The sequence below is a fragment of the Mobula hypostoma genome, chromosome 11 (genome assembly GCF_963921235.1).
Source record: "Mobula hypostoma chromosome 11, sMobHyp1.1, whole genome shotgun sequence".
Taxonomy (NCBI): domain Eukaryota; kingdom Metazoa; phylum Chordata; class Chondrichthyes; order Myliobatiformes; family Myliobatidae; genus Mobula; species Mobula hypostoma.
Genome location: NC_086107.1, coordinates 6,243,975 through 6,269,221, shown reverse-complemented (window position 1 = coordinate 6,269,221; position 25,247 = coordinate 6,243,975). Strand labels below are relative to the sequence as shown.

Below are 25,247 nucleotides of genomic sequence, written 5' to 3'. Positions count from 1 at the left end.
GGCAAAGCGGAAAATCACAAGACACAGAGTTTATTTTCAATTCACAGGTACAATGAAAAACGCATTACTGCAAAATTACAGATGCATGCCATCAGGTAAGCAGCATTCACAAGGAAAATGTAAATTTATCACAAATTGTAAACCTAAGAAACCACAACTATAACAAGCAAAAGCAAAGTCCATTTTAGTGCAGAGTGGTCATAGAGTTGCTAAACTGGGGAAATTAGAGTTGTGAAGGGTGGTTCAAGAACTGACTGGTTGAAGGGAAGGAAATTCTTCTTCTTGTTGGTTTTCACAGAGACCTCCTGGGTGTTGGATGAAGTTCTCTGGTAACCACCTTGCCAACAGTCTCTGACTTGGTCCTTTGAAAGTTTTGAGAAGATAGATGCAACATAATGCGCAGAAACCAATCACCAGGAAAGGCGCACCTTAGAAAGTTAGGGAGGTTTGGCTTGTCTCCAAATACTCTAACAAACTTCTACAGATGCACTGTTGAAAGTATCCTGGCTGGTTGCATCCATAGGAGACTCAGTAGTTAGCTGGATTCTCAAGAGATTCTGTGGCCATAAAAAAAGACACCAGAGTGGTGTGTTGTCTCCCAGGTGCTAGGGTCAAGGATGTCTGAGATCGGCTGCAGGAGATCCTCAAGAGGGAGGCTGAGCAAGCAAAGGTTCTGGTGCACATTGGCATCAGTGACAGATGTAGAAAGTGGGAAGAGGTCCTGTGCAATGAGTATAGGGAGTTAGGGAAGAGGCTGACGAGCAGAACCTCCAAGGTAGTAATCTCTGTATTATTCCCAGTGCCATGTGCTAGTCAGAGCTGGAATACAATGAATGAGTGGCTGAGGAAGTGGTTCAGGAGGCAGTGTTTCAGATCTCTGGATCACTGGGGAAGGTATGACGTGTACAAGAAGCAAAAACACAAGAAAATCTGCAGATACTGGAAATCCAAAGCAAAACACACAAAAAGTATGGAGGAACTCACTGGGCTAGGCAGCATCTATGGAAAAGAGTACACAGTTGATGTTTCAGGCCGAGTTGAAGAGTCCTGGTCTGAAACGTCGACTATACTCTATTCCATACATGCTGCCTGGTCTGCTGAGTTCCTCCATCATTTTGAGTGTGTTACCTGTACAAAAAGGATGGGTTAGACCTGAAATTGAAGGGGACAAATATCCTAGATTTGCTAGAGCTGTTGGGGAGGATTTAAACTAATTCGTCTGGGGAATGGGAACCAGAGTGATAGGGCTGAGGATGGGACAGTTGGTGTACAACTAGAGGCAGACGATCAGGCAGAATTGCAGTCAGTTGAAGTATAATGAGGGGAAAGTCAAAGAGGGAGACAAATAGAAGACTAAAGGCGTTATATTTGAATGTATACAGTATACAGAATAAGGTAGATGATCTTGGGGTGCAGTTAGAGATTAGCAGGTATGACATTGTGGGTATCAGAATTACAGAGGCATGAGAGAGGAGCTGGCCAAAGTTAATTGGAAGAGGACACTAGTAGGGATGATGGCAGACCAGCAATGGCTGAAGTTACTGGGGGTATTTCGGAAGGGGTGGGATAGGTTCATCCCAAAGATGAAGAAGTATTCTAAAGAGAGGATGAGACAACTGTGACTGACAAGGGAAGTCAAAGATGGTTGTCATCATAGGCTAGTGCAGCAGCAGATGACCATGATCCAATTCGTCTTCCACTGAGCAAACTCTGGAGAACAACACCAAATGGAGGGGCTAGTCCCCAGTCCATCACGGACTCCAGCTGTCTTCCATACTGCCTCCCGAGTCTCTTTCCCTGGGCAGCTGCTACAGGCAACCCCGTGGCATGAGGACATGTTTACTTAGATTTTCACAACTCTTTGACAAGGTGCCATGCAGGAGGCTGCTTAACAAGATAAAAGCCCATGGTATTACCAGAAATATATAATTTCTGGATAGAAGATAGGCTTACTGGCAGGAGACAATGAGTAGGAATAAAGGGGGCCTTTTCTGGTTGGCAGCTGGTGACTCATGGTGTTCTGCAGAGGTTGGTTTCTTTTCATGTTATATGGCAATGATTTGGATGATGGAATTGAAGGCTTGTGCATGATACAAAGATAGGTCAAGGGGTGGGTGGTGTTAAGGAAGGAAGAAATTTGTTGAAGGTCTTAGACAGATTGAAAGAATGGACAAAGAAGTGGCAGATGGAATATACAGTTGGGTATATGGACTGGAATACACAGTTGGGAGTATGGACTGGAATATAAGAGCAAGGATGTAATGCTGACCCTATATAAGGCATTGAGCAGAGCACACTTATGAACTTGTATTGTGAACAGTTTTGGGCTCCATATCTAAGAGAGGATGTGCTTGCATTGAAGAGGATCCAGAGGAGGTTCATGAGAATGATTCCAGGAATGAAAGAGTTAACTTATGAGGCACTTTTGATGGCTTGGGCCTTTACTCTCTGGAGTTTAGAAGAATAACAGGGGAGCTCATTGAAACCTATTGAATGTTGAATGTTGAAAGGCCTAGATAGAGTGGGTGTGGAGAGGATGTTTCCTATAGTGAGGGAGTCCAGGAGCAGAGGGCACAGCCTCAGAATAGAGCATCATCCATTTAGAACAGGGGTAAGGAAGAATTTCTTTAGCCAAAGGGTGGTGAATCTACTGAATTCATTGCCACAGATTGCTGTGGAGGCCAGGTCATTGATCAATTTAAAATGGAGCTTGATAGGTTCTAGATTAGTAAGGGCATGAAAGGCTATGGAGAGATGGCAGGAGAATGGGGTTGAGAGGGATAATAAATCAGCCAGGATGGAATGGTAGATTAGACGTGATAGGCGAATGGCCTAACTCTGCCTTTCTGTCTTATTGTCTTATCGTCTAATGTATAAAGAGAGCAATGGACTCGACCCAATACATCACTGGCACATGTCTCCCCACTATTGGTTGTATCTACACCACCATTTGGACCATGCCGTCCTTTTGCAGCTACCATCAGGAGGTACAGAATCTTACATCACCAGGTTCTAGATCACGTACCACTTGGTCTTTCAACCAACTCGCACAACCCTAATCGCCACCTCAGTACAGTAACACTCTAACTATCATGCATTATAGTGGACTTACTTTTGTTCTATTTCTGTTTTTCTTGTGAAAATCAAGTATAATTTATGTTTTAGTAGTGAATGCAACATTCCCTTTATTTTTTATATAGCTGCTTGGACCAACCATTGCTCTAAGCAGAAAATTTTTACATGGGCTGAAAACTGTGTGGCACTTTAAATGTTTTTTTTTCATAAAATGCTCATCAAAACAAGCACAAACTACAGTTCACAACACAAGTAAACAATGTCAGGCAGTCAAAACAACTGACAAGTCCAATGGCAAAAATAAAATGTTTTGACTAGATGGCATCAGCAATCAGCAGGCCAGTGGTTTATTAAGAGTGAGCTACTGACTTCCATTCTGCATTTATTGTTACAATTTGTAGCAGTGTTGTAACTGGAAACTGATAATGCAACTATAAAGGTTGTGGTACATTTATTATTTAGAAAAAATTATGGATCATATTCATAACTGCAGGTTATTTCACAATTATATATAACAATTTTCAAAATTATATTAGCATAATTTCATAATTGTGTTAACATTATATAAAAGAAAGTTCCACCTGCACGGTAACAAATGCTGTTCACAGGAGCATTTCAGTAACTGTGTGGCCAGGTACCTGGGCAGCTTAGTGGGAGCAGTGATGTTGTGTATCTGATGTTATGTGCCTGTGATGTTTGCTGCAAGTTTTTCATTGCATCTCTGTCAACAGGTACTAGTGCAGATAACAGTAAACTTGAATTAGTCCACTGAGTGAATGGATTTCTCTCATCCTGCAATGCATCAGGGATTGAAGAAAGGACGGGAGTGATGCTGGTTTGAATTAGGGCTAAATGTTGTAAAATATAAGAGAGGGTGTTGAAGAGATGAAATTGCATCACCTCTTTTAAATTGGAGTAGCACACATAATGCTGGAGGAACTCAGTGGGTCAGGCATCACCTCTGGAGGCAAATGGACAGTTGACTTTTTGGTTGGAGACCTTCATCTGCACTGAAAAGAGAGGAGATAACTAGTAGAAAAGGGTTGAGGGGTTGGGGATGTAGACAAGAATGATCTCTGGGAATGAAAAGGTTAATGTATGAGGAGCGTTTGGTGGCTCTGGGCCTGTACTCACTGGAGTTTAGAAGAATGGGGGAGGGGAGAATCTCATTGAAATCTATTGAATATTGAAAGGCTGAGATAGAGGGGATGAGGAGAGGATGTTTCCAATAGTGACCTAGAGGTCTAGGGACCAGAGGGCACGACCTCAAAATACGTTTGTAGAAGGATGTCACTTTAGAATAGGGACAAGAAGAGATTACTTTAGCTAGAGGTTGGAAAATCTGTGGAATTCATTGCCACAGGTGGCTGCAGAGGCCAAATCATTAAAGCGGAGGTTGATAAGTTCTTGATTAGTAAAGGTGACAAAGGTTATGGGGAGAAGGCAGGAGAATGGGGTTGAGAGGGGTAATAAATCAACCATGATGGAATGACGGAGCAAACGAGGAAGACCAAATGGCCCAATTCTGCTCCTATGTCAATTGGTTTGAATAACAGTTGGGTGACAGGTTCTGGTGTCGTTGGTTTTACGCTAACAGTTTCCTCACATACAGTATCTCCCTGTATGTCATGTCACTGTGAGTGTAATGACAGTAATTGAATAGGTGGGTAGGGCAGCACACTAGCTCAACACTTTACAACATCAGCTGGAAGCCATTGTCTGTAAGGAGTTTGTACATTCTCCCCGTGCCTACGTGGGTTTCCTCCAGTTGGCCCGGTTTCCTCCCACATTCCAAGGATGTACTGCTGAGGGTTAGTAAGTCGTGGGCATTCTGTATTCACATAAGAGGTGTGGCAACAGTTTGCAGCCTGTCCCCAGCACATCCTCAGCACATTTCACCTTGTGTTTCAATGTTTCAGTGTACATATACCAAATAAAGCTAATCTTTATCTTTGGAAGTTTGGCCTTTTTGTTCAGATTAGAAGCCAATGAAGTGAAACCTAAGTACTTCAGTAGAATAAACATTTGGCATTTTCCCCTTCATTGATTTAGGCAGAACATAATGTAATTTTAGTCATTTCAAAGGACCATAATAAAATTCAGATTGTCTCTATTGTTTAATAAGTAGACCAGAATGTATTTTAAATGAATCCCACTATCCATTAACCAAAACATATTAATGAGAGCATTGTGCTGCACAATTAATTATTTGGACACAACTGTCAGTCTCTGCAGCTTTAGGCTGTGAGAAATGTGGAATTGTGAAATTAAGCATAAATTCCTTCAATTAAACATTAAACAGGAATATATACAGCACTCTGCAAAAGTCTTTGGTACATACTGTATATATAATTAGGACACCTAAGACTTTTGTACTGTGCTGTATGTATTCATGTATCATGTTGGATGTATAAATATTTCGATAGATAAGGACTGATTGGGGATAATTATCAATGCTTTGTGCATGGTAGATCATGCCTAACCAGTCTTATAGATTTTTTCAAGAAAGTTACCAGGAAAATTGATGAAAACAAAGCAGTGTATGTTGCCTACATGGGCTTTAGCAAGGCCTTCGACAAGGTCGCCTGTTGGAGCTGGGCAATCAAGATGATGTAGTAAATTGGATAAGACACTGGATTCACGGGAGAAGACAGAGAGTGGTAGTAGATGGTTATCTCTCTGACTGGAGGCCTGTGACTAGTAGAGCGCTACAGGGCTCGGTGCTGGGTCCTTTGTTGTTTGTCATCTATATCAATGATCTGGATGACAATGTGGTAAACTGGATCAGCAAATTTGCGGATGACACAAAGCTATTGTTTCTCTTTCATGCTCAACCTGTGTGAAGTGTTGCACTTTGGGAGGATAAATCAGAGCAAGACTTACACGGTGAGCTGTTGGGCACCAAGGAGTGAGGTAGGTCAAAGGAATCTGGGAATACAGATCTATAATTTCTTGGAAGCAGCATCATAGATAGAAACAGTTGTAAAGAGAGCTTTTGTCACTTGGCGTTGGGATGTTATGTTGAAGTTGTATAAGACACTGGTGAGGTCACCACCAGGGAAAATGTCAATAAGATTGAAAGAGTGCAGAGAAAATTTACAAGGATGGCACCCGAACTTGAGGACCAAAGTTAAAGGGAAAGGTTGAATAGCTGGAGGATAAATGCGTGGCTGAGGGATTGGAGCGGGAGCAGGGATTCAGATTTCCGGATCACTGGGATCTCTTTTGGGGCAGGAGTGACCTGTACAAAAAGGACAGGTTGCACTTGAATCCCAGGGGGACCAATATCCTGGCAGGGAGGTTTGCTAAGGCGATTGGGGAGAGTTTATACTAGAATTGCTGGGGGGTGGGAACTGAACTGAAGAGACGGAGGATGAGGTGGTTGGCTCACAAACAGAGAAAGCTTGGAGAAGTGTGAGAGGGAGGATAGGCAGATGGTTGAGAAGGGACGAGCTCAGCCCGATGGTTTGGGATGTGTCTATTTTAATGCAAGGAGTATTATGAATGAAACAATTGAGCTTAGCGCATGGATCGGTACTTGGAGCTATGATGCTGTGGCCATTATAGAGTCTTGGATGGTGCAGGGGCAGGAATGGTTATTTCAAGTGCCAGGCTTTAGATGTTTCAGAAAGGACAGCGAGGGAGGCAAAAGAGGTGGGGGCGTGGCACTGCTGATCAGAGATAGTGTCGGCTGCAGAAAAGGAGGAAGTCATGGAGGGATTGTATACTGAGTCTCTGTGGGTGGAAGTTAGGAACAGGAAGGGGTCAATAACTCTACTGGCTGTTTTTTATAGACCACTCAATAGTAACAGGGACATTGAGGAGCAGATAGGGAGACAGATTCTGGAAAATTGTAGTAATAACAGGGTTGTCGTCGTGGGAGATTTTAATTTCTCAAATATCGATAGGCATGTCCCCAGAATGAGGGGTTTAGATGGGGTAGAGTTTGTTAGGTGTGTTCAAGAAGGTTTCTTGACACAATATGTAGATAAGCCTACAAGAGGAGAGGCTGTACTTGATCTGATATTGGGAAATGAACCTGATCAGGTGTCTGATCTCTCAGCGGGAGAGCATTTTGGAGATAGTGATCACAACTCCATCTCGTTTACCATAGCATTGGGGAGGGATAGGAACAGACAGGTTAGGAAAGCATTTAATTAGATTAAAGGGAAATATGAGGCTATCAGGCAGGAACTTGGAAGCATAAATTGGAAACAGATGTTCTCAGGGAAATTTACGGAAGAAATGTGGCAAATGTTCAGGGGATATTTGCTTGGAGTTCTGCATAGGTACGTTCCAATGAGATGGGGAAAGGCTGGTAGGGTACAGGAACCATGGTGTACAAAGCCTGTTGTAAATCTAGACAAGAAGAAAAGAAGAGCTTACAAAAGGTTCAAAAAGCTAGGTAATGATGAAGAACTAGAAGATTATAAGGCTAGCAGGAAGGAGCTCAAGAAAGAAATTAGGAGAGCCAGAAGGGATCATGAGAAGACCTTGGTGGACAGGATTAAGGAAAACCTCAAGGCATTCTACAAGTATGCGAAGAGCAAGTGGATAAGAAGTGAGAGAATAGGACCAATCAAATGTGACAGTGGAAATGTGTGTATGGAACCCGAGGAGATAGCAGGCACATAATAAGTACTTTACATCCGCATTCACTATGGAAAAGGTTCTTGGCGATTGTAGGGATGACTTATAGTGGATTGAAAAGCTTGAGCATGTAGATATTAAGAAAGCGGATGTGCAGGGGCTTTTGGAATGAATCAAGTTGGATAAGTCACAAGGACCGGTTGGTAAGTTGATGGAGAAGATCCTGAGAGGCAGGATTTATGAACATTTGGAGAGGCATAATATGATTCGAAATAGTCAGCATGACTTTGTGAAAGGCAGGTCATGCTTTATGAGCCTGATTGAATGTTTTGAAGATGTGACCAAACAAATTGATGATGGTAGAGTAGTAGATGTAGTGTATATGGATTTCAGCGAGGCATTTGACAAGGTACCCCGCCCCCCCCCCCCCCCCCAAGCAAGGCTTATTGAGAAAGTAAGAAGGCATGATTTCCAAGGGGAAATTGCTTTGTGAATCCAGAACTGGCTTGCCCACAGAAGGCAAAGAGTGGTTGTAGACAAGTCATATTCTGCATGGAGGTTGGTCACCAGTGGTGTGCCTCAGGGATCTGTTCTGTGACATCTATCTTCGTGATTTTTATAAATTACCTGGATGAAGATGGGTTGGTAAATTTGCTGATGACACAAAGGTTGGAGGTGGTGTGGATAGTGTGAAGGGCTGTCAGAGGTTACAGCGGGACATTGGACATTGATAGGATGAAAAACTGGGCTGAAAAGTGGCAGATGGAGTTCAACCCAGATAAGTGTGAGGTGGTTCATTTTGGTAGGTCAAATATGGCAGAATATAGTATTAATGTTAAGACTCTTGGCAGTGTGGAGGATCAGAGGGATCTTGGGGTCCGAGTCCACAGGACACTCAAAGCTGCTACACAGGTTGACTCTGTGGTTAAGAAAGCATATGGTGCATTGGCCTTCATCAATCGTGGGATTGAGTTTAGGAGCCGAGAAGTAATGTTACAGCCAATATAGGATCCTGGTCAGACCCCACTTGGAGAACTGTTCTCAGTTCTGGTCTCCTCACTACAGGAAGGATGTGGAAACCATAGAAAGGGTGCAGAGGAGATTTACAAGGATGTTGCCTGGATTGGGCAGCATGCCTTATGAGAATAGGTTGAGTGAATTTGACCTTTTCTCCTTAGAGCAACGGAGGATGAGAGGTGACCTGATAGAGGTGTATAAGATGATGAGAGGCATTGATCGTGTGGATAGTCAGAGGCTTTTTCCCAGGGCTGAAATGGCTAACACGAGCGGGCACAGTTTTAAGGTGCTTGGAAGTAGGAACAGAGGAGATATCAGGGGTAAGTTTTTCACACAGAGAGTGGTGAGTGCGTGGAATGGGCTGCCGGTGACGGTGGTGGAGGTGGATACGATTTGGTCTTTTAAGAGACTCCTGGATAGGTACATGGAGCTTAGAAAAATAGAGGGCTATGGGTGACCCTAGGTAATTTCTCAGGTAAGGACATGTTCAGCACAGCATTGTGGGCCGAAGGGCCTGTATTATGCTGTAGGTTTTCTATGTTTCTAGGTTAGGACTTTATTCCCTAGAGACAAGAAGAATGAGGGGAGATTTGATAGAGGGATACCAAATTATGAGGGTATAGATAGGGTAAATGCAAGCAGAGAGTAGAACCAGAGAACCAGTAAAGGGTGAAAAGTGAACTGTTTAAGTGGAAAATGAGGGGGAAGCTCACTCAGAGGATGGTGGGAGTGTGGATCGAGGTGCCACCTGCAGTCTCTTGTGTCTCCAGCTGTAAGCATTCAATGGTAACAGCAGCCATGGAGAGAGAGCCCCAGGTCATTAGACAGTAAGGAATAGGAGCAGAATTAGGCTATTTGGTCCATCAAATCTGCTTTGCAGTTTGATCACATTGATTTATTTTCCCTCTCAATTCCATTTTCCTGGCTTCACTCATAACCTTGATGCCCTTACTAATCAAGAACCTATTAACATCCACTTTAAATATACTCAATGATTTGGCTTTTACAGCCATCTGTGGCAATGAATTCCACAGGTTCACCATCATTGGCTAAAGAAACTCCTCCTCATCTCTGTTCTAAATGGTCATCCCTCTATTCTGAGGCTGTGCCATCTGGTCCTAGACTCCCCCACAAAAGGAAACATCCTCTCCATGTCCACTCTACCAAGGCCTTTCAATATTCGGTATGTTTTGATGAGATTCTCCCCTCATTCTTCTAAACTCTGGCAAGTACAGATCCAGAGCCATCAAACATGCCTCCTGCGTTAACTCTTTTATTCCTGGGATGATTCTCGTGAACCTCCTCTGGTCCCGCTCCAAGGCCAGCATATTCTTTCTTAGATCATTTGTAATTTTGGTCGAGATTTGTACTGTCAGCAGCAATTGTGGTCTTAACATGTTTCCTCTTTCTGCAGCTGTAGTGAAGAACCCTCCGAACAACTTGTGGATCATTGCCGCAGTTCTGGCTCCCGTCGGCGTGGTAACTGTTATTATCATCATCATCTCCACCGTGCTGTGTCGGAAGAACAAGAGCGAGTTGAAATCTGAGACCATGTCAAACCTGCACCAGAGAGCAAAGGTGAGTGTAAGGCCGTGACCAAGCCCCACTGGGACTAGGTTGGCGAGACGAATCTGTGGAATTCATTGCTACAGGCGGCTGTGGAGGCCAAGTCAATCAGTATATTTAAAGCAGAGGTTGATAGGTTCTTGATGACTAAGAACAGGGTTATTGCGAGAAGACAGGAGAATGGGGATGAGAAGGAAAATAAATTAGCCATGATGGAATGGCGCAGCAGACTCAATGGAACCAATTACCTAATTCTGCTCCCATGCCTTAGGGTCTAATGAACATAGTTCCTTGTGCAGTAGAGTGAGAGGTGACTGTGTAAAGGTGTACAAAATCAGGAGGGGGGATAGACGGCATAAATACACACAGTCTTTTTCCCAATGAAAAGGTGTAGGTTTAAGCAGAGAGGGGAGAGATTTTGTGCAGAGCGCGTTCAGTACAAGCTGCCAGAGGAAGTGGTTGAGACAGGTACATTAATAAAATTTAAACGATATTTGGACAGGTACTTGGATAGGAATAGTTGAGAGGGATATGGGCCAAGCACTGACAATTGGGACTAGGTTAACGCACCCCAACCAACACCATGGCAAATTCCTAATATATGGTAAATGAAGTTGATCCTTGATCCTGAGATGGGTACTGTGGTCAGTGTAGACAAGTTGGGCTGAAGGGCCTGTTTCTGGTGCTGTATTTTTGTCTTTTTTTACAATAACCAGCCCTTCAGTCCCAATACGCCCGTATCCCTACAATTACACCATGTCACCAATTATCTGAACCCATAGGTCTTTGGAATAATAATATAAGACCATATGACATGGGCCGGCTGGTGGCGCAACGACATCGGCACCGGACCCGGGAGCGGAGCTTCCCGGGTTCGAAACTGGTCGGGGCCGCTCCCGAGTACGCTTTCCATCCGTCCCGGGTTGAGTGTCGAGATCGCAACTCGACCTTGTAAAAATAAAAGGGAACATACTGCAAAAATCTCTGTGTGAGGAGTGGCATGCCACACAGTCTCTCTCTCGCTCCACCGCTCGTAAAAGCCATGAAAAAGACATCATCACGGACGCACGCATGGGCACGCGGACGCGCATCCACAGACTCGCACGCATGCACACGCAGATACACAGACTTGCATGCACGCAGGCCCACGACAAAAAAAAAGGACATAAGACATAGGAGCAGAATTAGGCCATTCAACCCATAAATTCACTCCGTCATTTCCACAGATTCACCACCCTCTGGCTAAAGAAATTCCTCTTCACCTCTGTTCTAAATGGACGTCCCTCCATTTTGAGGCTGTGTCTTCTGGTTTGAGACTCCCCCACCGAAGGAAACACCCTCTCCATTTCCACTTTATCTAGGCCTTTCAACATTTGATAGGTTTCAGTGAGATCCCCTCTCAGTCTTCTAAATTCCAGTGAATACAGGTCCAGGGCCTTCAATTGCTGCTCATATGATAACTCTTTCATTCCCAGAGTCATTCTCAAGAAACTCCTCTGAACCCTCTCCAATGTTAGCACATCATTTCTTAAATAAGGGGCCCAAAGCTGCTCACAATACAGGTGAAGGGGGTGCTATAGTAGTCTGTCAGACTGACCTCTACCTTGCTGAGGCCCAGCGACAACTCTCAGACACCTCCTCTTACTTACCGCTCGAACACCAGGCCATTGTCTCCAACACCATCACTAACTTTGTTAGCTCCAGGGATCTCCCATCTACTGCCACCAAGCTCATAGTTCCTGCATCCTGCACCTCCTGTTTCTTCCTCCTACCCAAGATCCACAAACCTGCTTGTCCAGATAGACCCATTGTTTCAGCTTGTTCCTGCCCCACTGAACTCTTAATCTACTTACCTCAACTCTGTTTTATCCCTGCTAGTTCAGTCGCTTCCTGCTTACATCCATGACATTTCACATGCTCTGGATCTTTTCAATGATTTCAAGTTCCCTGGCTCCCATCATCTTAGTTTCATTACGGATATCCAGTCCCTTTACACCTCCGTCCCTCACCAGGAAGGCCTCAAAGTCTTCTGTTTCCTTCTGGACACCAGACCCAACCAGTTCCCCTCCACCACCACTCTCCTCCACCTCGCAGAACTTGTCCTCACTCACACCAATTTCTCCTTTGGCTCCTCCCACTTCCTTCAAAAAAGGGTCTAGCCATGGGCACTTGCATGGATCCAAGATACTCTTGCCTGTTTGTCTGTTACGTGGAACAGTCTATGTTCTAAGCCTACACTAGTGTCTGTCCCCACTTTTCCTACGCTACATCGACGACTACATTGGTGCTGCTTCCTGCACCCATGCAGAGCTCATTGACTTCATCAACTTTGCCTCCAACTTCCACCCTGCCCTCAAATTTACCTGGTCTATTTCTGACACCTCCCTCCCCTTTTGCTGATCTCACTGTCTCTGTCTCTGGAGACAGCTTATTTACTGATGTCTATTTTAAACCCACAACTCTCACAGCTACATGGACTATATCTCTTCCCACCCTGTTACTTGTAAAAATCCCATCCCCTTCTCTCAACTCCTCCGTCTCCACCGCATCTGCTCTCAGGATGAGGCTTTTCATTTCAAAGAAAGGGGTTTCCCTTCCTCCACCATCAACGCTGCCCTCATCCACATCTCTTCTATTTCACGCAAATCTGCTCTTACCCCATCCTTCTCTCCTTACCTACCCACCCCACTAGCCTCCACGTCCAACACACAATTCTCTGGAATTTCTGCCAATGGGATCCCACCACCAAGCACATCTTTCCCTCCACCCACCTCCCCACTTTCCGCTTTCCGCAGGGATCACACCCTATGCGACTCTCTTGTCCACTCATCCCTCCCTACTGATTTACCGATCTCCCTCCTGGCACCTATCCTTGCCAGTGGAACAAGTGCTACACCTGCCTCTACACCTCCTCCCTGACGATCATTCAGGGCCCCAAACAGTCCATCCAGGTGAGGCAACACTTCACCTGTGAGTCTGTTGGGGTCATATACTGTGTCCGGCGCTCCTGGTGTGGCCTCCTGTACGTTGGTGAAACTTGACATAGATTGGGAAACAGCTTCACCAGAAGAGGTGGGATCTCCCAGTGGACAACCATTTTTGTTCCACTTAGCATTCCCATTCTGAATTGTCCATCCATGACCTCCTCTACTGTCGTGATGAGGCCACACTCAGGCTGGAGGAACAAAACCAACGTCTGCGATGCCTCCAAACTGATGGCAAAAACACTGATTTCTCAAACTTCTGGTAATGCTCCCCCCCCCCCACCACCTTCACCATTCCCCATCCCCTTTTCCCTCTCCCACCTTATCTCCTTGCCTACCCATTGGCTCCCTCTGGTGCTCCTCACCTCTTTTTCAGTTCCAATAGATTTGTGGAGGGTTGGAGGAGAGGATTTTGTAGAAGGTGCAGCATACCTATCAGGGTGCTGGAAACAGAGTCAATCAGAACTTTGAAAAGAAGTTGGATAGAGACTTGTTAAAGTATAATTTATTTATTTATTTAGAGGTACAGTGTGGAACAGGCCCTTCAGGCCCAATGAGCAGCACTACCCAGCAACCCATTGATTTAACCCTTGCCTAATCACAGGGCAGTTTACAATGACCAATTAATCTACTAACTGGTACGTCTTTGTATGTTGGAGGAAACCCACACGTTCATGGGTAGAACATACAAATTCCTTACAGCTGGCGCCTGAATTGAACTCTGACTCTCTGAGATGTAATAGTGTTGTACTAACCATCCTGTTACCGTGGCGCCGGTTATAAAAGGGATTGACTGGATCTCCGCACAGGGACCTGGGAGTGCCTCAAAGGGCCGAATGGTGTTCGTCTGGGTTGCAGTGATACTGTATCTCCAGAAGAACCTGGTTGCAGATATAAAAGGTGCTGGAGATGCCATTCCATCACCAAGGGAAAAGTCAGAGAGGAGGTGAAGTACTAATGAGGGCAAGTGCAAAGAAGCATTCATAGATGAGTTTATGAGAGATCATTTTCCCTGTAGCCTAGAGAAGCGGCAGTAACAACATCTTCGATTTATGTATCACCTTCACACTGTAAACTGTGACTCATTGAGTGATACTTCTGCCTGAGAATCAGGAGATGTTGGGTTCAGATCTGTGCGAGATGCTTTAACTCACGAACCATCGCTAATGCTGCTCGGGTAATGATGTTGGAAGTGTCATCTCTTGGCTGAGAGAGAACAGAGGTGAATGTGTTGAGGTTGAGGTCTCACAGTGGTGCTCAGACAGAGAGCAAGCATCCCTTTGTTACCTTAGTAACACACATACACATACACACACACTCAAAATGCTGGAGGAATTCAACAGGTGAGGCAGCACCTATGGAGAGGAATACTGTATATCGTCGGCATTTTCGGCTGAAGACCTTCATCAGGAATGGACTGATGAAGGGACTCAGTCCGAAACACAGACTGTTTATTCCTTTCCATAGAAACTGCCTGACCTGCTAAGTTCCCTCAACATTTTGTGTGTGTTGCTTTGTATTTCCAGCATCTGCAGAATCTCTTGTGTTTATGATTTGGATCCTTAGCCTGGGTTTAATCCTCACTAACATCACAGAATCAATTGAATACGTGACTGATTATTGGCAGCTGAAAATGATCTCCCTCTTCTTTGGCAGAACCATGTAAGACAGTCATGAGCATTACAACATGCACAAATGCCCTTCAGCCCAACTTGATCTGGTGCACACTCGGCTCGTCCAAATTTTACTATGTTTGGCTCATATCCCTCCGAGCCTTGCCCCTCCATATACCTATCAATCTATATTTGGGCGGTGCAGTAGCGTGGTAGTTTTTCCGATGCTTTACAGTGCTAGTGACCCGGGTTCAATTTCCATTGCTGTCTGTTAGGAGTTTGTACATTCTCCCCATGACCGTGTGGGTTTCCTCTGGGTGCTCCAGTTTCCTCCCACATTCCAAAGACATACAGGTTAGGACTAGTAAGCTGCAGGCATGGCATGTTGATGTCAGAAGCATGGTGTCACTTACAGGCTGCCACCAGCACATCCTCGGACTGTGTTATTCATTGACACAAATGATACATTTCTCTGTATGTTTTGATGGACGTGTGATAAATGAAACTAATCTTTAATGTTTAATCTTCTTAAATAGCACTGGTTTACCTGCCTAACCATTTCCTCTATCAGCTCATTCCATTTACCCAATACCCTCTGGAAAAAATTGCCCCTAAAGACCCTTTTAAATCTGTCCCTTCTCCCACTAAAACTGTGCTCCCTAGTTTCGGACTCCCCTACCCTCGGGAAAAGACTGTACTTGTCTACCTTAGCATTTTATAACTTTAAACAATTCTCTATGATTTGTCCTCATTCTCATAAAGATAGGGATCAGCTTTTATTTGTCAGATGTACATCGAAACATACAGTGAAATGAATCATTCGCGTCAACAATCAACGCAGTTCAAGGATGTGTCGGACGCAGCCTACAAGTGTGGTCCTGCTTCCGACCCAACGTAGTATGCCAAAAACTTATTAACCTTTACTAACCAGTATGTCTTTGGAATGTGGGAGGAAACCCAAGTACCCGGAGGAAACCCATGAAGTCACGGGGCAAATATACAAACTCTGTAGGGGCAGCGGTGGGAATTAAAACCCTTTCACTGGTGTTGTAAAGTGTGGTGCTATCCACTATGCTGGAGTGGTTATATGGGATAATGTCCTCATATGATCAGTGATAGCTTGACTTCCTTTTGGTTGGTTGGGTTCTGAGATGCCTGATGAGGCCCTGAGTTGAGGCAGATAATTATTGGAAGGATAGGTTAGTAGGCAGAGGGGGTGGTGTGGCCCTGTGTATAAGAAATAATATTAAATCATTAGAAAGGGATGACATAGGATCGGAAGCTGGAGAGTTTCTATGGGTTGAATTAAGAAACGACAAGGGTAAAAGGACCCTAATGACAGTTGTATACAGGCCTCCAAACAGCAGCTGGGATGTGCATTACAAATTACAGCAGGAGATAGAAAAGGTGTGTCGGAAGGGCAGTGTCATGATAATCATTGGGGATTTTAACATGAAAGTGGATTGGGAAAACCAGGTCAGTACTGGACCTCAAGAGAGAATTTGTAGAATATGTAAGTGATGGCTTTTTAGAAAAGCTTGTTGTTGAGCCCACTCGGGGATCGGCTGTGCTGGATTGCTTGTTGTGCAATGATCTGCAGGTGATAAGAGAGCTTAAGGTTAAGGAGCCCTGAGGGAACAGTGATCAAAGTGAGTTCACTTTGAAATTTGAGAAGGAGAAACTAAAGTCCAATGTGTCAGTATTTCAGTGGAATAAAGGAAATTACAATGGCATGAGAGGGGAAAAATTGATTGGAAAGGGACACTAGCAGGAAGGACAGCAGAGCAGCAATGGCTAGAGTTTCTGTGAAAAATGAGGGAAGTGCAAGACAGATATATTCCAAATAAGAAGAAATTTTTGAATGGAAGAAGGACACTATCATGACTGAGAAGTGAAGTCAGAGCCAAGGTAAAAGCAAAGAGAGGGCATACAGGGAAGCCAACGCTAGTGGGAAGATAAAGGATTGGGAAGTTTTTAAAAACTTGCAGAAGGAAACTAAGAAGGTCATTAGGAAGGAAAAGATGAATTATGAAAGGAAGCTGGTGACTAATATCAAAGAAGATACAAAAAGCTTTTGTACGTATATAAAGGGTAAAAGAGAGTCAAGGTTAGATATAGGACCAGTAGAAAATGAGGCTGCAGATATTGTAATAAGAGACGCAGAGATGGCAGAGGAACTGAATGCGTATTTTGCATCAGTCTTCACAGTGGAAGACATCTGCAGTATACCAGACATTCAAGAGTGTCAGGGAAGTGAAGTTTGTGCAGTGAAAATTACGACTGAGAAGGTGCTCAGGAAGCTTAATGGTCTGGGGGTGGATAAATCTCCTGGACCTGATGGAATGCACCCTCGGGTTCTGAAGGAAGTAGCTGGGGAGATTGCAGAGGCATTAACTATGATCTTTCAAGAATCAATAGATTCTGGCATTGTACTAGATGACTGGAAAATTGCAAATGTTACTTTGCTATTTAAGAAGGGTGGGAGGCAGCAGAAAGGAAACTATAGACTTGTTAGCCTGACATCAGTGGTTGGGAAGTTGTTGGAATCGATTGTTAGGGATGAGATTATGGAGTACCTGGAGGCACATGACAAGATAGGCCAAAGTCAGCATGGTTTCCTGAAAGGAAAATCCTGCCTGACTAAACTACTGCAATTTTTTGACAAAATTTTAAGTAGGGTAGAAAATCGAGATGCAGTAGATGTGGTGTACTTGGATTTTCAGAAAGCCTTTAACAAGGTGCCACACATGAGACTGCTTAGCAAGATAGAACTACAGGGAAGTTACTAGCGTGGGTGGAGCATTGGCTGATCAGCAGAAAATAGAGAGTGGGAATAAAGGGATCCTATTCTGGCTAGCTGCTTGGTTACCAGTGGAGTTCCACAGAGGTCGGTGTTGGGACTGCTGCTTTTTGCGATGTATATCAATGACTTGGACTATGGGATTAATGCATTTTTGGCTAAGTTTGCCAATGATACCAAGATAGGTTGAGAAGCGGATAGTGTTGAGGAAACAGAGAGTCTGCAGAGGGACTTAGATAGTTTAGGGGAATGGGCAAAGAAGTAGCGAATGAAATACAATGTTGGAAAGTTAAGGTCATGCACTTTGGTGGAAGAAATAAACGGGCAGACTATTATTTAGATAGGGAGAGAATTCAAAATGCAGAGATGCAAAGGGACTTGGGAGTCCCTGTGCAGGATACCCTAAAGGTTAACCTCCAGGTTGAGTCAGTGGTGAAGAAGGAGAATGAAATGTTGGCATTCATTTTTAGAAGTATAGAATATAAGAGCAGGGATGTGATGTAGAGGCTCTATAAGGCGCTCGTGAGACCACACTTGGAATATTGTGCGCAGTTTTGGGCTCCTTATTTTAGAAAGGATATATTGACATTGGAGAGAAGATTCATGAGAATGATTCCAGGAATGAAAGGGTTACAGTATGAGGAACGTCTGGCAGCTCTTGGGCTGTGTTCCCTGGAGGTCAGGAGAATGAAGGGGGATCTCATAGAAACATTCCGAATGTTAAAAGGCCTGAACAGATTAGGTATGGCAAAGTTATTTCCCATGGTAGAGGAGTCTAGGACAAGAGGGCATGACTTCAGGATTGAAGGATGTCCATTTAGAAGAGAGATGTGGAAAAGTCACCCTAGTCAGCGGGTCGTAAATCTGTGGAATTTATTGCCACGAATGGCTGTGGAGACCAAGTCACTGGGTATATTTAAGGCAGACATAGTTAGCTTCTTGATTAGCCAGGGCATCAAAGGGTATGAGGAGAAGGCAGGGGAGTGGGGATGACTGGAAGAATTGGATCAGTCCATGACTGAATGGCAGAGCACACTTGATGGGCCGAATGGCCTCCTTCTGATCCTGTATCTTATGGTCTAATAATGACTAACATAACTTGTGAGCGGTGTTTTTCCTCGCCGTGGCATATGTCTGCCTTTGTGCATTGCGTTGGTGCTCTCTTTTAATGCTGCCCCTCCTTATGAAGCAAACGTGAGCCAAGGATACCCAGGAGCGTGCAGGATATTGGAAATTTTCAAACCAACTTTATGTTGCAGCTTGATAAAATTCTAGTTGGGTCGCATCTGGAATATTGCATTCAATTCTGGTCGCCCCCATTATAGAAAGGGTGTCGAGGCTTTGGAGAGGGTGCAGAAGAGGTTCACCAGGATGCTGCCTGGATTAGAGGGCATGAGCTATCATAAGAGACAGGACAAACTTGGGTTGTTCTCTCTGGAATGGCAGAGGCTGAGGGGAGAGATTTATAAGATTACGAGAGGCATAGTGAAAGTAGACAAACAGTATCTTTTTCCCAGAGTTGAAATGTCTAACACCAGAGGACATGGATTTAAGGTGCGATGGGGTCTTTTAAAAAGAGATCTGAGAAGCTATGATTCCTTAAGCTTGTGATAGCTGGGTGAGATAGTGTGGATAAGCTCCCACTACCTATTAAATGCTCCCTTTGTTGTGCACCTTAAATAACCTCTGTCACACAAGTTTTCTCTGGAGCGTTGGAGGCTGAGGGGAGATCTGATAGAACCTGTTTGATTTAAGATAGTGGTCCAGCCTTGATTTGTTCCGTTTACTTTTTTGGGTTTAGTATTTAGTTCTTTTTTTTGTTTTTTTTGGGGGGGTTTTCTTTGGTTTTTTTTTCTTTTTTTTCTATGATTAATTACATCGTGAGTTTGGAAGTCTACCATACCTGTGTCATCTGAAATTTTTTTCTGTATATGTTTATTAACAATAAGATTATTCCAATCTCTTTGTATCAACATTGTTATTTTGTTTATGATCTTGGAATAATTAATAAAAAGATTTAGAAAGAAAGAAAGAGATCTGATAGAGGTTTATAAGATTATGAAAGACATAGGTAGAGAAGAAAGACAGTGTCTTTTTCCAAGAGCATTTGTTTAAGGTGTGGGGGGTAACTTCAAAGGAGACATGAGGGACAAGTATTTTACACAGAGTAGTGGGTGTGTGGAATGTGCTGCCTGGGGTGGTGGCAGAGGCAGATACATTAGAGACTTTTAAGAGACATTTAGATAGGCAGATGAATATGAGGAAATTTAGGAATATGGTAATTGAGTAGGCAGGAGAGATTAATTTAGTTAGCTATTTGATTACTAATTTAATTGGTTCAGCATAACATTGTGGGGCGAATAGCCTTTTCCTGCGCTGTACTGTTCTGTATTCTATGTTTTAAAGCCTTGGGAAGCAGAAGTGTTGGTAGGAGGGTAGATGTTCAATGCAGCATCTTGCACTGCTTGTAGAAACTCCTATTGTACATTAGCTGAAGGTTTCAGTAATTGCATTACGAGGGATCTGAAAACGTACAAGCTTTGTTAAGAACAGTCAGCATGGCTTTGTGAAGGGCAGGCCGTGCCTCACAAATCTGATTGAATTCTTTGAGGAAGTGACAAAACATATTGATGAATGTAGACATTCCTTCCCCTCCATAGATGCTGCCTGACCTGCTGAGCTCCTGCGGCATTTTGAGTGTGTTGCTCAAGATCTCCAGCATCATTCGAATCTTTTGTGTTTATGATGAAGGTAGTACACTGGTTGTGTTGTATATGGATTATAGTAAGGCATTTGACAAGGTTTCCCATGGAAGGCTCATCCAGAAAGTCAGGAGGCATGGGATCTTGGGCAACTTGGCTGCATGGATTCATACTAGGCTTGCCCACAGAAAGTGGATGGTGGTTGTAGCTGGAGTGTATTCTGCCTGGAGGTTGGTGACCAGTGCTGTTCCATGGGGATCCATTCTGAGACCCCAGCTCTGTGTGATTTTTTATAAATGACTTGGATTAGGAAGTGGAATGGTGGGTTAGTATCTTTGTAGATAACACAAAGATTGGTGGTGTTGGGGACAGTGTAGGAGGTTGTCATAGTCCTTGCTGTAGATGGAGGAACCGGGCAGGAGGCCTTGCCTCCAGAGTTGACATGCTACAGTCGGCTGATTGATCCATATGTTGTGTCATCCAATCGCTGGGAAGTACAATTCTCTAATATAACTTTTACGTGATGTTATGCATGCTTTATCTTTTCAGAACTCTGTGTAGACGAATCAGAGATGACATAGCTCAGAATATTGAGTCACTGACAAATTATACGTCGATCAAATTCCTAATCTTACATGAAGTAGCTCTCTGTTGTAATTCTTCCAAATAAAAGCTGACCTTTTGAGATCTATTATCATTGATCCTTCCTGGCAGTGGAACTGTGATTTGAGCAAGGAAAATCAATTGACAAATTAAATGCATTCTTTTATGCAAATGAAGGACATAATCCTTTACTTAATAAACTATTTTCCTACTTAGTCAGGATGTAGCCCTGTGGAGGATTTCCTTGATGCTAATTTATCTGGAGTATTGCATACAGTCTGGTCACTTCATTATAGGAAGGATGTCGAGTCTTTGGAGAGAGTGCAGAAGTAGTTTACCAGGATAACAAAGGGAAAAAATTCTCCCCTCCCCTCTTCTTTTATTCTCCACACTGGCCTCTTTCCTTCTCATCTGATCATCTCCCCCTGGGTCCCTTCTGCCTTCCCTTTCTCCTACTGTCCACTCTCCTCTCCTGCCAGATTCCTTCCTTTCCAGCCCTTATCTTTCCAATCAACTTGGTTTCACCTATCACCTTCCAGCTATTCTCCAACCCCTCCCCTCACCTTCCTATTCCGGCATCTTCCCCCTTCCTTTTCAGTCCTGACCTGAAGAAGGTTCTCGGCCTGAAACATCTGTTTATTTATTTCCATAGATGCTGTGCAGCCTTCCGTGTACCTGCAGCGTTTTGTGTGTGTTGCTCTGGATTTCCAGCATCTAGAGACTTTCGCATGTTTATGGTTTACCAGAATGCTGCCTGGATTTGAGGGCATGTGCGATAATCAGAGACTGGACCAACTTGGGTTGTCTTCTCTGGAGTGTCGGAGACTGAGGGGAGATCTGATAGAGGTTTATAAGATTATAAGAGGTATAGATGGAGTAGACAGGGAGTATCTCTTTCTCAGGGTTGAAATGTCTGAAACCAGAGGGCATGCATTTCAGGTGAGAAGCATAATTTCAAAGGAGATGTCAGGGGCAAGTTTTTTGCAGAGAGTGGTGGGTTCCTGGAACATACTGCCTGGGGAAGTGGTAGAGGCAGATACATCGGAGATTTTTAAGAGACGTTTAGATAGGCACAGGACGGTGAGGAAAATGGAGGGATATGGATATTGTGTAGGTAAAAGAGATTAGCTAGCTATTTGATTACTAATTTAATTAGTATGGGACCATATTGCGGGCCAGAAACCCTTTCCTGTGCTGGACTGTTCTAGGTTCTATGTTCTAATAGAACACTGAAGCAGTGGGTAGTGCTGCTGCCTCACCCCTCCAGAAACCCGGGTTCAATCCTGACTTTGGGTGCTGTCGGTATGGAGTGAGCACATTCTCCCTGCGTCCATGTGAGTTTTCCCAGGGTATTCCAGTTTCCCCCACTTCCGGAAGATGTGCAAGGTTAATTAGGTACTCTCTGTTGCCACCATTGTAGTTGGTTGGTCTCCTAATAGTGGGAGAGTCTAGGACCAGAGGCCATGACCTCAGAATGGAGGGACATCCCTTTAAAACAGAGATGAGGAGGAATTTATTTGCTCAAAGAGTGGTGAATCTGTGGAATTCATTGCCACAAACAGCTGTGGAGGAAAGATCATTGGGTATGTTTAAAGTGGAGTTGATAGGTTCTTGATTAGTCAGGGCTCCAAAGGTCGCAGGAAGAAAGCAGAGAATGAGGTTGGGAGGGATAATAAATCAGCCATGGTGGAATGGTGGAGCAGACTCGACTGTCCGAATAGCCCAATTTTGCTCTTATGGCTTGTGCCTGAAGATGCAAAGAGGAACTGATGAAACAGTGTTCATGGAACTCACTGGAAATTCCGACAGCTATTTCCCCTGTTTCAAAATTCTTCATAGTGCATTTAGTTTCTTTGCGAAAACCACGGTCAAAATCTAAAATAGAAGGACGTGCTTCTAATGCAGGCAAATCAGTGTAAGGAAAACAGAGACTACAGATGCCCAGTAGAGTGACCTGGGGAGGCTGGGTAGCATGACCTAGGGAGGCACCATAGTGTGACCCTGGGGGCACAGTAGTGGAGCCCGGCAAGGTGGGGTGGGTGGTGTGGGGGAGGCACGGAATCATTACCCGGGGATGAGGTTGCGTAACCCGGAGGGGGTGAGCATGGTAGTGTAGATCAGGGCAACATAGCACCGGTCACTGGCACTGTAAAGATCCCAAATTGTTTATTTATTTAGAGATACAGCTTGGAATAGGCGTTGCACCACCAGCAATGCCCAGCAAATCTGATTTAACCTTAATCTAATCACGGGGCAGTTTACAATGACCAGTTAACCTACTCAGTACATCTTTGGACTGTGGGAGGGAACCAGAGCTCCCGTGGGAAACCCACACATTCCTCGGGAAGCACGTACAGAGACTCCGTACAGAATCTGGGATTGAACTCTAGAAACAGAATAGGAATATTCAAGAATAGGTTAAGTACAGGTCCGTGTCCTACTTATCCCTGCTTTCATCCTCTGGAGTAAATAAATTAGGAAATTGTGTATCTTTAATTTGAATCAGAACTGAGAATGAGTAAGCCTTACATGTCAGATACCCATCTCTAGCGTTGTTTATTAATTGCTAGCTTGGTTGACTTATCAAGATAAGTTTAATGGGAAATGCTGTATGCCTTGAAGTATTTGTTTTAACATGAGTGCTGTACTCAGCAGTGAGCCATCATTCAAAGTCAAAGTAAATTTATCAGCAAAGTATGTATATGTCACCATATACAACTCTGAGACTCTTTTTCTTGCAGACATTTACAGGAAAATAAAGAAATACAATTTATGAAGAAACTATACATAAAGACCGACAAGCAACCAATATGCAATGTGCAAAAGATGACAAATTGTGCAGATTCTATCTATGTCTATCTGATCTCCCAGATGCATATGTTCGCAAATTGTATCCAGTTCTCTATGCTTGTTAATAGAGTCTTCCATTGAGAACCAAGCTTGTAAGATGGAAAAACTTTTCTCGGGCTTCCAGCTGGCTACAGGTATCGATTTTAACCAATGTTTTGATGGCAAACTCTGCCGTAATGCCATGAAGATGGTAGAGTTTGCCATCAAAACGTTGGTTAAAACTCATACCTGTACCTGGCTGGAAGCCCAAGAAGAGTTTTTCGTCATCTACACCGGGAAAGCACTAGATCCTTTTCAAGTTTGTAAGAATTCTTATAAGCTTTTGTTTTGTGCTTTTGCCAGGATTTGGTCTTATATCTTGTGGTCTTGGAGTCTTACGGGTTTCCTCAGGGTGCTCCAGTTTCCTTTGATATTCCAAAGCTGTACGGTTAGGGCTGGAGAGTTAGGGGTGTTCTATGTTGATGCCAGAGTGCGGCAACAGTTGCGGGCTGCCCAGTTCGATCTTCACTGGCAATGTATTTTATTGTATGTTTCAATATACATGTGACAAATAAAGCTAATCTTTAATATTTAGCTTTCAGTCCCCTTTTTAGGTTGGGAGGGAAACATTCCAAGGTGAATAATGATTTTGATAGCAGAGGCCATTCAGTGGGATCCTGGGGTCCGTGCTTAGCCAAACAGTTCATATGCTGTACTATTACTCACTGAATATTTGTAGGCCTAGATAGGTAAATTAGCCATGATTGAATAGTGGAGCAGACTCTCTGGGCTGAATTCTACTCCTATTTCTTATGGTCTTATGGCCTTGTCTTTATTACTTGAGGAACTGAGTTCAAGAGTCAGGAAGTTATGTTGCAGCTTTATAAAACTGGAGTAAAGTAAAGGCATCCATTAGTCTTGCGAGACCATGGATCTGCGCCTGGAAAGTCTTCACTCTCCAGGGCGCAAGCCTGGGCAAGGTTGTATGGAAGACCAGCAGTTGTCCATGCTGCAAGTCTCCCCTCTCCACGACACCAATGTTGTCCAAGGGAAGGGCATTAGGACCCATACAGCTTGGCACCAGTGTCGTTGCAGAGCAATGTGTGATTAAATGCCTTGCTCAAGGACACAACACGTTGCCTCGGCTGGGGCTCAAACTCATGAACTTCAGGTAGCTAGTCCAATGCCTTAACCACTTGGCCACGTGCCTATACTGGAGTATGGCATTCATTTCTGGTTGCCCCATTATAGGAAGAATGTGGAAGTTTTGGAGAGGGTGCTGAAGAGGTGTACTGGATGCTGCCAGGATTAAAGGGCATGTGCTTTAAGGAGAAGCTGGACAAACTTGTTTTTTTTCCCCTCTGGAGCCGTTGAAACTGAAGGGAAATCTGATTGAAGTTTGGAAGATTATAAAAAGTGAACGGCCCATAACTTTTCCCCTGGGTTGAAATGTTTGAAATACCAAAGG

At 43.9% G+C, this 25,247-nt stretch overlaps 1 protein-coding gene across 4 annotated transcripts in view; it reads left to right on the top strand.

The window, feature by feature from the left end:
* Positions 1 to 25,247, top strand: part of kiaa1549lb (KIAA1549-like b) — a 273,051-nt gene that overhangs the window by 138,124 nt on the left and 109,680 nt on the right. For all 4 annotated transcript variants that reach the window (XM_063061611.1, XM_063061614.1, XM_063061610.1 and 1 more), the window contains one exon: positions 10,097 to 10,260. In XM_063061611.1, the coding sequence (XP_062917681.1) occupies positions 10,097 to 10,260 (164 nt within the window). The remainder of the gene's footprint in view (positions 1 to 10,096; positions 10,261 to 25,247) is intronic.